A 12876-nucleotide genomic window follows, 5' to 3' on the forward strand; every position below is an offset into this window, starting at 1 on the left:
GACCTTGTGGCCCTGGTACTCTCCAACATCCATGTCAATGACTCTGGTTTTCAAGGCTGTTTGCCATGGTTCTTCTTTGGTGGAGTCACCATCCCTCTCTCCTGCTGCTGACATGGTGTCCTTGTTGGAAGCCTTGACTGCAACGTGGAATTTCCTGCCTGTAGATTCCTTTTTCTTAATGACAGTGGTGACAACAGTCATCATCTGCTCCAGAGTTAACAGCCTTTCACGGTAGAGCTCCAGCAGCTCCTGTCTTTTCTCCTCGGGGATGTAGTCAGAGAAGAGCAGGTCCCACACAGAGACCTTGTGGCCCCGGTACTCTCCAACATCCATGTCAATGACTGTGGTTTTCAAGGCTGTTTGCCATGGTTCTTCTTTGGTGGAGCCACCATCCTTCTCTCCTGCTGCTGACACGGTGTCCTTGTTGGGAGCCTTGACTGCAATGTGGAATTTCCTGCCTGTGGATTCCTTTTTCTTGACGAGAGTGGTGACAGCAGTTATTAACTGTTCCAGGGGCAATGTCCCGGCACGGTAGAGCTCCAGCAGCTCCTGTCTTTTCTCCTCGGGGATGCAGTCAGAGAAGATCAGGTCCCACACAGAGACCTGCCTCCCCTGGAACTCATCCTCTGACATCTCGACTGTGGTGGACCTCAGGGCCTCTTCCCAGGTCCTGTCCTCCTGCAGCTCGGTGTGCTCAGCTCCTGCAACCGTCGACTCTGCCCTGGGACTGCTCTCCTTTGCACTTGCTGCTTCTGCCTTGGACACAATAGTGCTTACCACGGTTTCCACCTGGTCAAGGGTTAACTCTCCTGCCTGGTACAGCTCCAGGAGCTCCTTCCTGTTCTCCTCAGGGATATACTTGGAGTGGAGCAGGTCCCACACTGAGACCTTGTGGCCCCGGTACTCTCCAACATCCATGTCAATGACTCTGGTTTTCAAGGCTGTTTGCCATGGTTCTTCTTTGGTGGAGTCACCATCCCTCTCTCCTGCTGCTGACATGGTGTCCTTGTTGGAAGCCTTGACTGCAACGTGGAATTTCCTGCCTGTAGATTCCTTTTTCTTAATGACAGTGGTGACAACAGTTATCATCTGCTCCAGAGTTAACAGCCTTTCATGGTAGAGCTCCAGCAGCTCCTGTCTTTTCTCCTCAGGGATGTAGTCAGAGAAGAGCAGGTCCCATACAGAGACTTGCCTCCCCTGCAAGTCACCAGCTGGCACATCAGTGGTAGTAGACTTCAAGGTGTTATCTAGTTGCGCATATTGTGTTGAGGAATCACCTCCATCCTCCTCTGCCCTTGCCACTGCCCTGTATGGACCTCTGGCACTGGCCCTGAGTGCGGCATTTGCAGCTGCAGTTCTGTTTATGATGGTGGTGACCACCATGGCAACTTGTTCTGTGGTCAGTATCCCTGCTCTGTACAGCTCCAGCAGCTCCTGCCGCCGCCCTTGAGGGATATGTTTGGAAAAGAGCAGATCCAGCAAGGAAACCTTTTGCCCCTGGAATTCACCAGCAGTGACATAGATGGTTGCAGACTTCAGGGACTTTCTCAATTGTTGCTCCTGGGAGTACATGTCCTGAACTGGTTGTGATGGTGGCTTCAGGGACTTTCTCAACTGTTGCTCCCGGGAGTGCATGTCCTGAACTGGTTGCGATGGTTGTGATGTTCTCTCCTCGTTGTTGGCTGTAACTGTGGATGAACTCAGATGCCCGTTTTTCATTCCTGCCCCAGTGATGCTGTTGGTGAGGAGGGTGCTCATTTCTGGGATGGTGATTGTCCCCGCCTTGTAGCGGCGCAGCAGGTCCTCTCTCTGGTGCTCGGGCACGTAGCGGGAGAAGAGGAGCTCCCAGAGGGTGACGGTCTGTCCCTGGAAGAGCCCCATGCTGAGTGTGGTGCGGGCAGCCTGCAGGGCTTTCCGAGCATCCTTGCTGAGCTGGTGGAGCACAGAGCCCTTGTCCATTATGTGGAGCATCGGCAGCCCTGTGTCCGGGTCGGGCACGCAGCGGCGCAGCAGCTGTGTATAAGTGAGGTTCTCGTGCGTGTTTGGGTCAAAGCAACTTCTTATTTGGTTCTTGGGGTTAGAAAGGAACTGGCACATCTCCTGGTCGAAGTACCCGCGCTTGTGGGCCACTTCCACCGGGATGCGGTGGCTGTGCACAGGGTCGATGATGCCACCGGTGGCGATCTGGGCCTCGAGCAGGCGGACAGCGTGCTCCTTGACGATGAACTCTTTCTGCATGGCCTGGAAGAGGGAGATCTGGTGGCCTGTGTACGGCTCCGTGTAGCCCGTGACAGCTCCCTCGGCCGACAGCAGCTTCTCATAGAAGTCTCTGCCAATGAGTCCGGCTGTCAGCGCCTCTTCCACGGACAGCTTCTGGTTTCTCACGGGGTCGGTGAGGAGCCCTGAGGCAGCCTGTGCCTCCAGCAGCACCAGGGCTGTGCCAGGAGTCAGCAGCCCCCTTATCATGGCATCATAGATACTAATCTTCTTACTCATGGCCTGGAGGAAGATTCCAGCTATGAAGTTACTCCCACCACCACCCATCTCTTTGTGTTCATCCTCAATCAGGTTACTTCCCATGTTGGTTGACTTGTTGTTCTGAGGGGGTCCACTCATCTTCTGCATTGTCTCTGGGGAACAGTCCTGCAATCGTGGGCACTGTGTTTGTCTGAGGAGAGAGAAAGAAACGTCTTGGTGAGACAGAGGTTCTTGTGCAGTTTTCATGGTGTGTGTGAATCACAGAATCCCAGACTGATTTTTGTTAGAAGAGACCTTAAAGCTCCTCCAGTTCCAAGCCCCTGCCACGAGCAGGGACACCTTCCACTAGTGCAGGTTGCTCCAATCCCTGTCCAACCTGGCCTTGAACACTGCCAGGCATGGGGCAGCCACAGCTTCTCTGGGCACCCTGTGCCAGTGTCCCACCACCCTCACAGGGAAGAACTTCTGCCTAAGAGCTCATCTCAATCTCCCCTCTGGCAGGTTAAAGCCATTCCCCCTTGTCCTGTCCATGCAGCCCTTGTCCAAAGCCCCTCTCCAGATTTCCTGTAGCCCCTTTAGGCACTGGAGCTTCTCTGAGGTCTCCCCTTCACACAGCAGAGGTGAGAATCCCCTCCCTGACCTGCTGCTCACGCTGTGTGGGTGCAGCCCAGAACACAGAGGGGTTCTGGCTCATCACAGCCCGTGTGTGCTGAGTCTCTGCTTGTTCTAAGGCCACTGGGTTGCCAGAGCCTCCAACCCCACCCTGTTACACTCCTCTGTCCACCAAAACTGGGGTCTACTGGTGTAGATGTGCTGGCACCAGTCTTGCCCCCTCTGGACTGCGCATGGGCACTGTCCATGAGAGGGCTCATGGTGCCAGATACCACTCCGGGACTGTTCTAACCAGTTCCAGCAAGTGGGGATGAGGCAGAGTCACTGGGAAGGTTTGTCTGACCCAGTGCTCTCTCCAGATATTTAGGGAAACAGAAACAGGGTGTTTGGGATGCTCTGGCTGAGCCCTCTGGCATGTGGTGCTCTGTGTCCGGGCCGGGCTCACCCTGGGCTGCTGCCTGTGGCCACCACAGGCTGCCCTGCAGGACCCAGCCTGTGAGCCCAGCCCTGGTGTCAGCCTCACAAGTCTGGTGGCACCAGGCCTGTGGCTTAATCACACTTTGCAGAGAAAGTGTTTCCTGGGAGCTTCTGTGCCGCGGGACAGAAGAAACGGTCACTCTTTGCTATGAGCTAATTGCCATGTGGGTAAATGGTGGGTTAAATGATATATATTTAAGTGAACATTAGCAAGTGGGTACCCCAGGGAGCTGTGGGTGCTCTCTCCCATCCAAGTATGGGCTTTGCAATGAATGTGACCAGTGACGGTCAATCCTGTGGGCACCCTCACGCATGGAAATGCAGCATCCCTCAACCACTGCCTCAGCTGTCTGTCTGAGGTGTTCCAGAAGGAAGCAGCCATGCCCTGGAGCAGCCACCAGAGCAGCCACACAGAGTCAGGCGAAGGTCTGTGGAGTCAGTCTTCTTTCCACCCTGAGCCATAAGTGGACAACGGGAAGGATGAAGAGTAAACATGTGAGATATTTCCCCAGTTTCTAAGTCAACTTTTGACTGTTTTCAGCTCAGGGGATTCCACTGAGCTGGACCTGGATGCGTTTTGGGTTTCTGTAGTCCTCCTCGAGGGATGTCTCACATGATGTCAGTCTCTTTGGAGCACGTAAACTTTCAGCATCTACAGCATTGCAGGGTGATGAGACCAGTGCCTTGTGAAAACAGCTGAACCGAAACCCAAACCATTCCCTTGGGAACACCCATCTCCCATAACCTGCAGTGAGTGACATTAATGACACGTTCAGCTCATTATGAGGGTCACAGCTTTAGCTCTGCTTCTTCACCTGACTGGTCTGAAAGTCTCTGAGTCAGTGCTTCTAAGCCATTTAAATATCGGATTGATGCTGTTTGATCATGATGGGCAGAGGCTCATCCTAGCAGCTACAGACAAGCCCCAGCCTCTCTGGGGACCTTGCCCATGCCTTCAGGCTCTCTACAGCCAGTGGCTCTGGTCCACCAGCCCCAGGGCGCAGCTCCTCTGCCCTCCCCTGCCTGGCCCCTGCATGCAGCTGAGCCCTTCAGGAGGTGATGGGCTGGGAGGAGGTTGCACTGGGACGGGACGAGCAGAGCGCTGTGTCACACCCTGGAGCAGGCAACACCTATGTAGGACATGGATGTCATGTAAACACCCTATAGAGCAAAGACATTGCCCAACTGCGAGCTGTCATTAGCTGGTCTCTAATGAGACCTCCTGGTACTGGGGCTTGGCTGCAGCTCTCAGGGCAGGACCTGGTCGACCTTTCATGCTGTTGCAGCAGCCCAGCCCAAATGGAAGTGGTTTTCCAGCCGGAGGGAGCAGGGCCACTGGCCGTGCTGTGGTCCCCAGCCCTGCAGCATGCCAGGGAGTGAACTGGTGCTGTCCTCCGATCCCAGTGCACGGCTCCAACCCAGACCCACTGCAAGCCATCATCTTCTGCCCTGGGTGCCTGCAGGCTCGGGCAGGTCCCTCAACTCTGGCTGCTTCCCTCCCACGTCCCAGTGTCCCGTCTGCTCAGAAATGATGAGGGTGCAGAGCTCCATCCAGCCCTGGTGCCACTCTGACACTCTGTCCCTTCTTGGAAAGGACCAAGTCCTGCCTGGAGACCTCCTGCTCACCAGACCACTGCTGAGCTGCCCTCTGAACATTGGGTTTTGGGGTGGATGCAAAGTCCCTGCATCCCCTACAGCCCCTGGTACCTGCAGGCAGGGTGCCATGCTAAAGTGGGGCTGTGTGGTGGCCCCAGTGCCCCTGGGCTCCGTCCTACCTGCTGGACACGTATCCAGGGCGGCTGAATCCCCAGCAGGCTCTGGTCCTCCTCCTCCTCTTCCTTCTCCTCCTGCTGCTGCCGCCCAGCCAGGATGAGCAGCCCAGGCAAGAGCCCAATTTAAATCCTTCACTTCCCCGCCCTTGGAGATGACAAGGTGGCCCTGCCCTGTGCCAAAGTACAGGAGTCCAACTGACAATCCAACATCTGGCCACCACAGGACAGCGTCACGGCAGCCCCAGGAGCCCGGCTGGGGTGTCAGGGGCTGGGGCTGTGGCACAGTGACTGGCTCTAGAGCGAGACGTGGGGCATGATCCTCACTGGAGCTTGGGATAGAGATGGCTGTGGAGGGAGCAGAGGCATGGTGAGGTCCTGGACTCTGCCATCACCTTTTCCTGACAGCTGCTCAGCACAACTGCTTGTGGAGCACCCTGCCTATGGTTTGGCTGCCATGGACGGTCCTCCATGGACCTGGGCTTGTTCAGTCTGCCTTTATAGAATCATGGAACCAACTGGGGTGGAAAAGACCTTCAAGATCATCAAGTTCAGCCTTTACCCCAGCACTGCCAAGGCCACCACTAACCCATGGCACCGAGGGCCTCATCTACACAGTGTGTGAACACTTCCAGGGACGATGACTCCAGTACTGCCCTGGGCAGCTTGTTCCAATGCCTGAGCACCCACTGGGGAAGGAATTGTTCCTAATCTCCATCTAAACTTCCTCTGGCACAGCTTGAGGCCGTTTCCTCTTGTCCCATCCCTTGTTCCTTGGAAGCAGAGACCAGCCCCCTCCTGGCTCCATCCTCCTGTCAGGTAGTTGCAGAGAGCGATAAGGTCCCCCCTGATCCTTCTCTTCTCCAGACTAAATAACTGTGGCCGAGTTCCTTGGCTGGGGTGAGGAGCTGCAGCCACGCTCCTGCAGTTGTCCCTGCTCCCCAGCCAGGACAGAGACTGAGCCTGTCCCTTACTCTGGCCATGCCTGTGACCATGCAGGTACCAGGGCTGTGGTGGCTGTGTTCATGGTGTGTGGAGTGGGTGGTCAGTGCCACTGGATGAAGCAACCTCAGGCTGGAAACCTCTCATGCTCCTGGTGAGCCCCGTACTGCAATCAGCGTCTGCACAGGAGCTTTGGGCACATGGTGACCGCATGCCTGCCGAGGACTGGAGGGAAAGGATGGGATCCAGAGAGACCTGGACAGGTTGGAAGGGTAGGACCCTGTGAAGAAGTTCTTCCCTGTGAGGGTGCTGAGGTGCTGGCACAGGGTGCCCAGGGAAGCTGTGGCTGCCCCATCCCTGGCAGTGTTCAAGGCCAGGTTGGACACAGGGGCTTGGAGCAACCTGCTCTAGTGGAAGGTGTCCCTGCCCGTGGCTGGGACTGGATGAACTTTAAGGTCCCTTCCAACCCAAACCATTCTATATTTCAATAATTCTATTACTTGTGCTGCTGGCTGAGGCAGGCTCAGTTCTGCCAGCTATGGGCTGAGTGAGGCTGAGCTTCAAACATCATGTTTAGGTCTGTGTTGATGTGGGATGTGCCACAGCCCATCAGACTGCAGCCACAGCTCCAGTGAACAACACCCTTGTTCTGGTGCCTGCTTCCAGAACAGGGCTGAGCTGGGATGTCCTGGTGTGCCAGTGGTCGTGTAGCTGTGCGTGTGCTTGGCTGTCAACCACATCTGTGGCCACATGTGCTCATGACGGTGTGCGTGTTCCCGTCAAGTGCATGAGTGTCCCTGCTTCTGCCTGTGGGTGACTCTGTGTGTGCAACTATGTGTGTGCAACTCTGTGTGAGTGTGTGCGCATGTGACAGCACCTGTGCAAGGGACAGGCTGTGCCTATGCTGGGGTGAGCATGTGTGTATATTGTGCGTGTGCTGCGCCCCCGGCCCCTGCTTGTGTGTGTGCTGTGCATTTGCTGTGTCACCGGTCCATGTTTGTGTGCGTGTTGTGCGTGTGCGTGTTGTGCGTGTGCTGTGTCCCCAGCCCCTGCGTGTGTGTGTGCGTGTGTTGTGCATGTGCTGTGTCTCTAGCCCTTGCGTGCATGTGTGCACGTGCTGTGCGTGTGCTGTCCCCCTGGCCCCTGCCTGTGTGTGTGCGTGTGCTGTGCGTGTGCTGTACATGTGCTGTGTCCCCGGCCCGTGTGGGTGTGCGTGACGGTGTCCCTGTGCACAGGAGGTGCTGCCCTTGCCCTTCCTTGCCCGTGTCGTGCTTTGGGTGCACATTCCTGACTGCGTAGGTGCTGCCAGACTGGATGATCCGCACACAGACATTTTCCCTCTGACTCACCGAGGCTGGTTTGGGGAACACACCCGGGCAGGAGGCCCCTGTTCACAGGGGTAAGGTGGTCACAGGACCAGCTTCTGTGGTCCTGACTTCTCTGTAGCCCTCCCTGGCCTGACACCTCTCTGCAGCCTGCGCTATGTGGCACTTCCTAACTGCAGCATAATCACAGCTCCACTAATTGCTCTTCCCTGTAGGTTCAGCTCTTCTGGCTGGGCTCCAGTAGGAGCTTTGTTCTGGCTGCACCCATGCAGGGGTGCAGAGGGTGCGTGGGCCAGGCAGGAGGGTCCTGTCCCTCTGAGTACCCAAAGGCAGTGCTGAGCTGCCCAGATGAGCACCCACAAGGTGCTGCTCTGAGTGAGCCCCCCCGCTTCTCACACAGGGACCCCCCAGCTCCTCACATAGGGACCCCTCTGCTCCTCACACACAGACACTCCTCTGAGCCCTACCACTGAGGCTGGACCACAACCTGGAGCTGGTGCAGCTCGTTCAGGCCCCTCTGAAGCACTGGTGGTCGGTGGCTGCCCTTGAAGGTGCATTATGGTGCATTTGCCAAACCGAGGCTGTGGTTTTATCTCCCACAGGGGATGCCTCATCCCCGGGCTGGAGCCCAGGTCCCATTGGAGCCATGGAGAGCTCCCACAGCCCAGAGCAGGACTCCTCTGACCACTTGCACATCTCTCTTGCAGGATGTGTCCATAAAGCAACCACCAGCCGCCGGGACCCGTTCTGCCTTGGCTGCCTGGTGCAGGTGGGGTGTCCCAAGCTGCACACAAACATCTCCTGTGGTGAATCAGCCCTGAAACCTCACCTCCTCCTGAGCGTGCAGGTGTCTGAGCTGCCCCACCAGCCTCACGGGCACCAGATGTCTTCAACAGAGTGGAATTACATGGAAATGCTGGTGCCTCACCTCAACCCCACTCCTGGTTGTCCCCTCTTTAGAGAACAAGGCTCCATCTTCCCCAGTGAGGAGCGAGTAGTTAATCCTTCGCCTCCCTCCCTCCCTCCCGACCTGTTTCTGGGACGTGAAGATGGCAGGGGGTGGAAATGGATAAGCTTTAAGGTCCCTTCCAACCCAAACCAGTCCACAAGTCTATGTGGTGCTGCATTTTGGGACCTGTACACATGGTGCTGCACTTCAGTGGTGCTGGATTGCTGGGCACGCCGCTGCAGCCATGCAGTGGCCATATGCATCTGCCCTCAAAGCAGATGGGTATTAAAAGGGCACATCTTTAATTGAGAAGTAAATTAAGGCCTGAATGCACAGGCCTGAGACGCGTTTGAGCTGCCTCCACCTCTGAGTGCCCCACACTGCAGCCCTGTGGAGAGCAAAGCCATGGTGCAGACCCGTGGGTGTCCCCATCCCTCACTGTGCTCTGTGACTCACCAGCCGGTCCTGCAGCTTCCCAGGAATCCTGGCGCGGAGACATGGGAGCTCCGGGATCTGCAGCCTGGTTGATGGCTCAGCCTCCCCTGCGGGAGCTGTGCTTGTCCTTGGCTGAAGTGGCCCTGAACCACACCAGAGAGATGGGAGATGGATTTCCAAGTGTGCTGCAGCGCTGGGGCGTTTGGGGATGTTGTTGTGGGAACCTCCTCAGTGCTGACACCATCCCTGCAGCCCCAGGGCTGAGCCCAGGGACATGGGCTGCAGGTGCTGGTGGAGCTGGGATTGGACAGAGCAGGAAACAGCCTCATGTATGACATGGAGAGGGCAGCCCCATGTGCAGGCAGCCCTGCGAGGACACTGCTGTGTGGACAGCCCCTGCACATGGCAGGGACAATGTGAACTGGAGGAGTCATAGAATCAGCTGGGTTGGAAAAGACCCTCAAGCTCATCAAGTCCAACTGTTCCCCAGCACTGCCAAGGCCACCACTAACCCATGGCACTGAGGGCCTCGTCTACGTGGTGTGTGAATACTTCCAGGGATGGTGACTCCAGTACTGCCCTGGGCAGCTTGTTCCAATGCCTGAGCACCCTTTGGGGAAGGAATTGTTCCTCATCTCCATCTAAACCTCCCCTGGTGCAGCTTGAGGCCGTTTCCTCTTGTCCTGTCACTTGTTCCTTGGGAGCAGAGACCAGCCCCTTCCTGGCTCCAGCCTCCTGTCAGGTAGTTGTAGACAGCGATAAGGTCCCCCCTGATCCTTCTCTTCTCCAGACTAACCCCCGCCCAGGTCCCTCAGCCATTCCTCATCACACTTGTGCTCCAAGCTCTGCACTAGCTCTGTTGCCCTTCTCTGGACCCACTCCAGCATCTCAATGTCTCTCTTGTAGTGAGGGGCTCAGAACTGAACACAGGATTTGAGGTGCGGCATCACCAGTGCCCAGTACAGGGAGACAATCACTGCCCTGGTCCTGCTGCCACATTGGTGCTGATACAGGCCAGGATGCTGGTGGCTTCTTGGCTGCCTGGTCTAGGAAATCAGCAGCAGCCATTTCCCCGCTGCCCGGTGGGACCCGCAGTGTGGAGCTCGCACACCAGGACTCCCAGTGGCAGCGTTTCCCGGGCACGGAGCTGCCCACGCAGCCACGTGTGGGTGCTCCTGGCAGGTGCGGAGCTGACTCGGGAGCTGGGAGCTTCCCATGAGCGCACGTACTGGCCGCGGCTGTGCCGGCACCGCCTGCTCCCACTCAGCTGAGCGACACTGTTGACACCCATCCCCTTCCAGAAAGCACAAGGAGCCAGGCAAGGCCAGGAGCCAGGGATGGGCAGGGGCAGGCAGCGGTAGGCAAACAGAAAATACAAAAATCCTCTTTATTCTGCCTTGGAGAGACGTGGTTGCACAACTCGGATCACTGTGGGAAAGAAGCTCTCAAGCGTCCTTTACCCTGACACGTGATTCCAGGGAAACAGGGATTGGCAGGACTTGTGCTGGTGCTTCAGGTCACTGGCCCAGGGTGGGGAGCAAGATAAGAAGGGATGCTGAGGGTCTACCATGGCTCCGACTGCTGTGCCACCCTGGCCAGGGAATTGGCTTATCGTTTGGCTTCCCAGCTTCCTGAAGATTTCCCTCTGCAGCTCCTGGGCACAGGAGAAGGATACGTGCTTATGAATGGGGGGGTTCTGCCCAGATGGCACAGGTACAGCTCCCTGCTCTGGTGGGGGCCATGAGAGTCAGGATCACAGGCTGGTTTGGGTGGGAAGGGACCTCAAAGCTCCTCCAGTTTCTCTGAGTACCAGCACAGCCTCTCTGCCTGCCTGCACCTATGCCCACATCCTCACCCATGGGTCTGCTACTCACACCCAGGACTGGGGAAGATGCCACTACCCAATCAGACACATGGGCTGTGACGCACAGTCCTGCTCCAGCCCCTGGCGTGAAGCCCCTCACTCATGCCAGACCCCCCAGGAGCTGTTTTTTTGGGACATGGACTGTGGGACTCTTCAGATCCAGAGAGCTGAGGCCCCCCCACCAGACACTCTGCAGGGACCCTCATGGTTCCATCCATTGCAGCTGGGAAGCCCTGGTGTGCCCGTGGTTTCTTGATAGACCAACAATTAGTGACAGGTTTGTTTCTGGCCATTGTCTTTATTAACACTAATTGCTCAGGTTTTATCTGTCTGTGTTTGCTTCTTCCATCCCCTTAACATCTCAACAGAAGCAATAAGCATCTCCTCACTCCAGCCATCCTGACTGACTGGTGTGACTGGCCAGGTTGGTTCCCATCACCGAGTCATTTGTCAGTCAGGTTTACTCCTGTGTTCATTTTGGTGGCTTTTTGACCAGATACCTCAAAGGAGCTGGTGTCCTCCTTCCACTGCCTTGCAGCACCAAAGCCCCACTGACTACAAACGCTGGGCCACTGCTGAGACCCACTCACAGCCCCAGAAAGAAGCTTGGTCTCCTCTCAGGGTGTTATGTGGTGCCTTTGGATGGACAAAGCTTCTGTGTTTTAACCTGATGTGGGCATGTTCCCTCCCTAGTCCTAACATCTGGTTTATTCTGACCACTGCTGAGCACACATTATATCACAAGTAATCTATGATAATTGAGCCTGGAGAAGAGAAGACTCTGGGGAGACCTTAGAGCAGCTTCCAGTGCCTAAAGAGGCTCCAGGAAACCTGGAGAGGGGCTTTGGACAAGGGATGGAGGGACCGGACAAGGGGAATGGCTTTAACCTGCCAGAGGGGAGATTGAGATGAGCTCTTAGGCAGACGTTCTTCACTGTGAGGGTGCTGAGGCGCTGGCACAGGGTGCCCAGAGAAGCTGTGGCTGCCCCATCCCTGGCAGTGTTCAAGGCCAGGTTGGACACAGGGGCTTGGAGCAACCTGCTCTAGTGGAAGGTGTCCCTGCCCATGGTAGGGGGTTGGAACTGGATGAGCTTTAAGCTTCCTCCCAACACAAACCAGTCTGGGATTCTGCGACTTCTCTCCTGTTAATTTCTCCCATCACTTTGTGAGCCCGTGCAAACCTCCAGGCTACGCAGCCAGTTATGGCAGGAGTTCCACAGCTACTCCTGTTTCCAGCTATCAGCTGTACAAGCTGTGGTAGAAAAGCCCATTTTCCAGGACATTACTTGGTTAATTGAGGCAAATGGCCCAGGGTTATGCATTTAAGGCGAGTAAGTTTTTTTCTAATAACAGTAGTAGAATTACTCAGCCCTGACCTCCACAGCAGAGTGGTTCTGGGGCTGCCTCTGCTCCGGGAGCGTAGCACATGGGCCAGGTCAGCTCAGGACAAGGAACACGTCACAACAACATGGAGGCCACAGCAGAGCCTCTAGAGAGGCTCCATGGAGAAGTGGAGGAGGGAAATCACAGCCTGTGAGTGAACTGAGGGTATGTACCACTGAGAGACCGAACTGCTCTAAGGTGAGGATTTTATAGACCAGATACCACCAGAAAACTACACAGGGTGAGAGATTAAGAGTAAGCAAAGGTAATGTATCCCACCCCAGTAACACCTAACCCCAGCCTGGAAAGTGCCTACACGGAAACCTGCTCTCCAGGCAACATCCAGGCTTGGAAAACTCCAACATCTATAATGGCCTGTAAATCTCCTAGGAAAAATGTACTTCATGAATAAGAAAAGAGAATGGAAGGAGCATAAAACCCCCATTCTCACTACAGCTCACACAGCACAGAAGACACAATAGATGAGGGCAATGAGGACACCATATGTCATCAAAGTGACCTGAGATAACCCAAGCTGATCCCTGTGTTTCTCAAAGACTGGAAAAGAAAGACAAAGGCTTAACACACTGTACCAGAGTGCTTAGGGGAGACATATAAAAGCTCTTCCTGATGACAGTGGGT

At 55.8% G+C, this 12876-nt stretch overlaps 1 protein-coding gene across 1 annotated transcript in view; it reads right to left on the minus strand.

The window, feature by feature from the left end:
* Window positions 1-334: 334 nt before the first annotated feature.
* The window catches only part of EPPK1 (epiplakin 1), a 34303-nt gene continuing 21761 nt past the window's right edge, over window positions 335-12876 (minus strand). Inside the window, exons 4-5 of the mRNA XM_030500622.1 lie at window positions 413-2668; window positions 335-341 (exon numbers count right to left, since the gene is read on the minus strand). Coding sequence (XP_030356482.1) covers window positions 335-341; window positions 413-2668 — 2263 coding nt within the window. The remainder of the gene's footprint in view (window positions 342-412; window positions 2669-12876) is intronic.

The sequence above is a fragment of the Strigops habroptila genome, chromosome 1 (assembly GCF_004027225.2).
Source record: "Strigops habroptila isolate Jane chromosome 1, bStrHab1.2.pri, whole genome shotgun sequence".
Lineage (NCBI taxonomy): Eukaryota > Metazoa > Chordata > Aves > Psittaciformes > Psittacidae > Strigops > Strigops habroptila.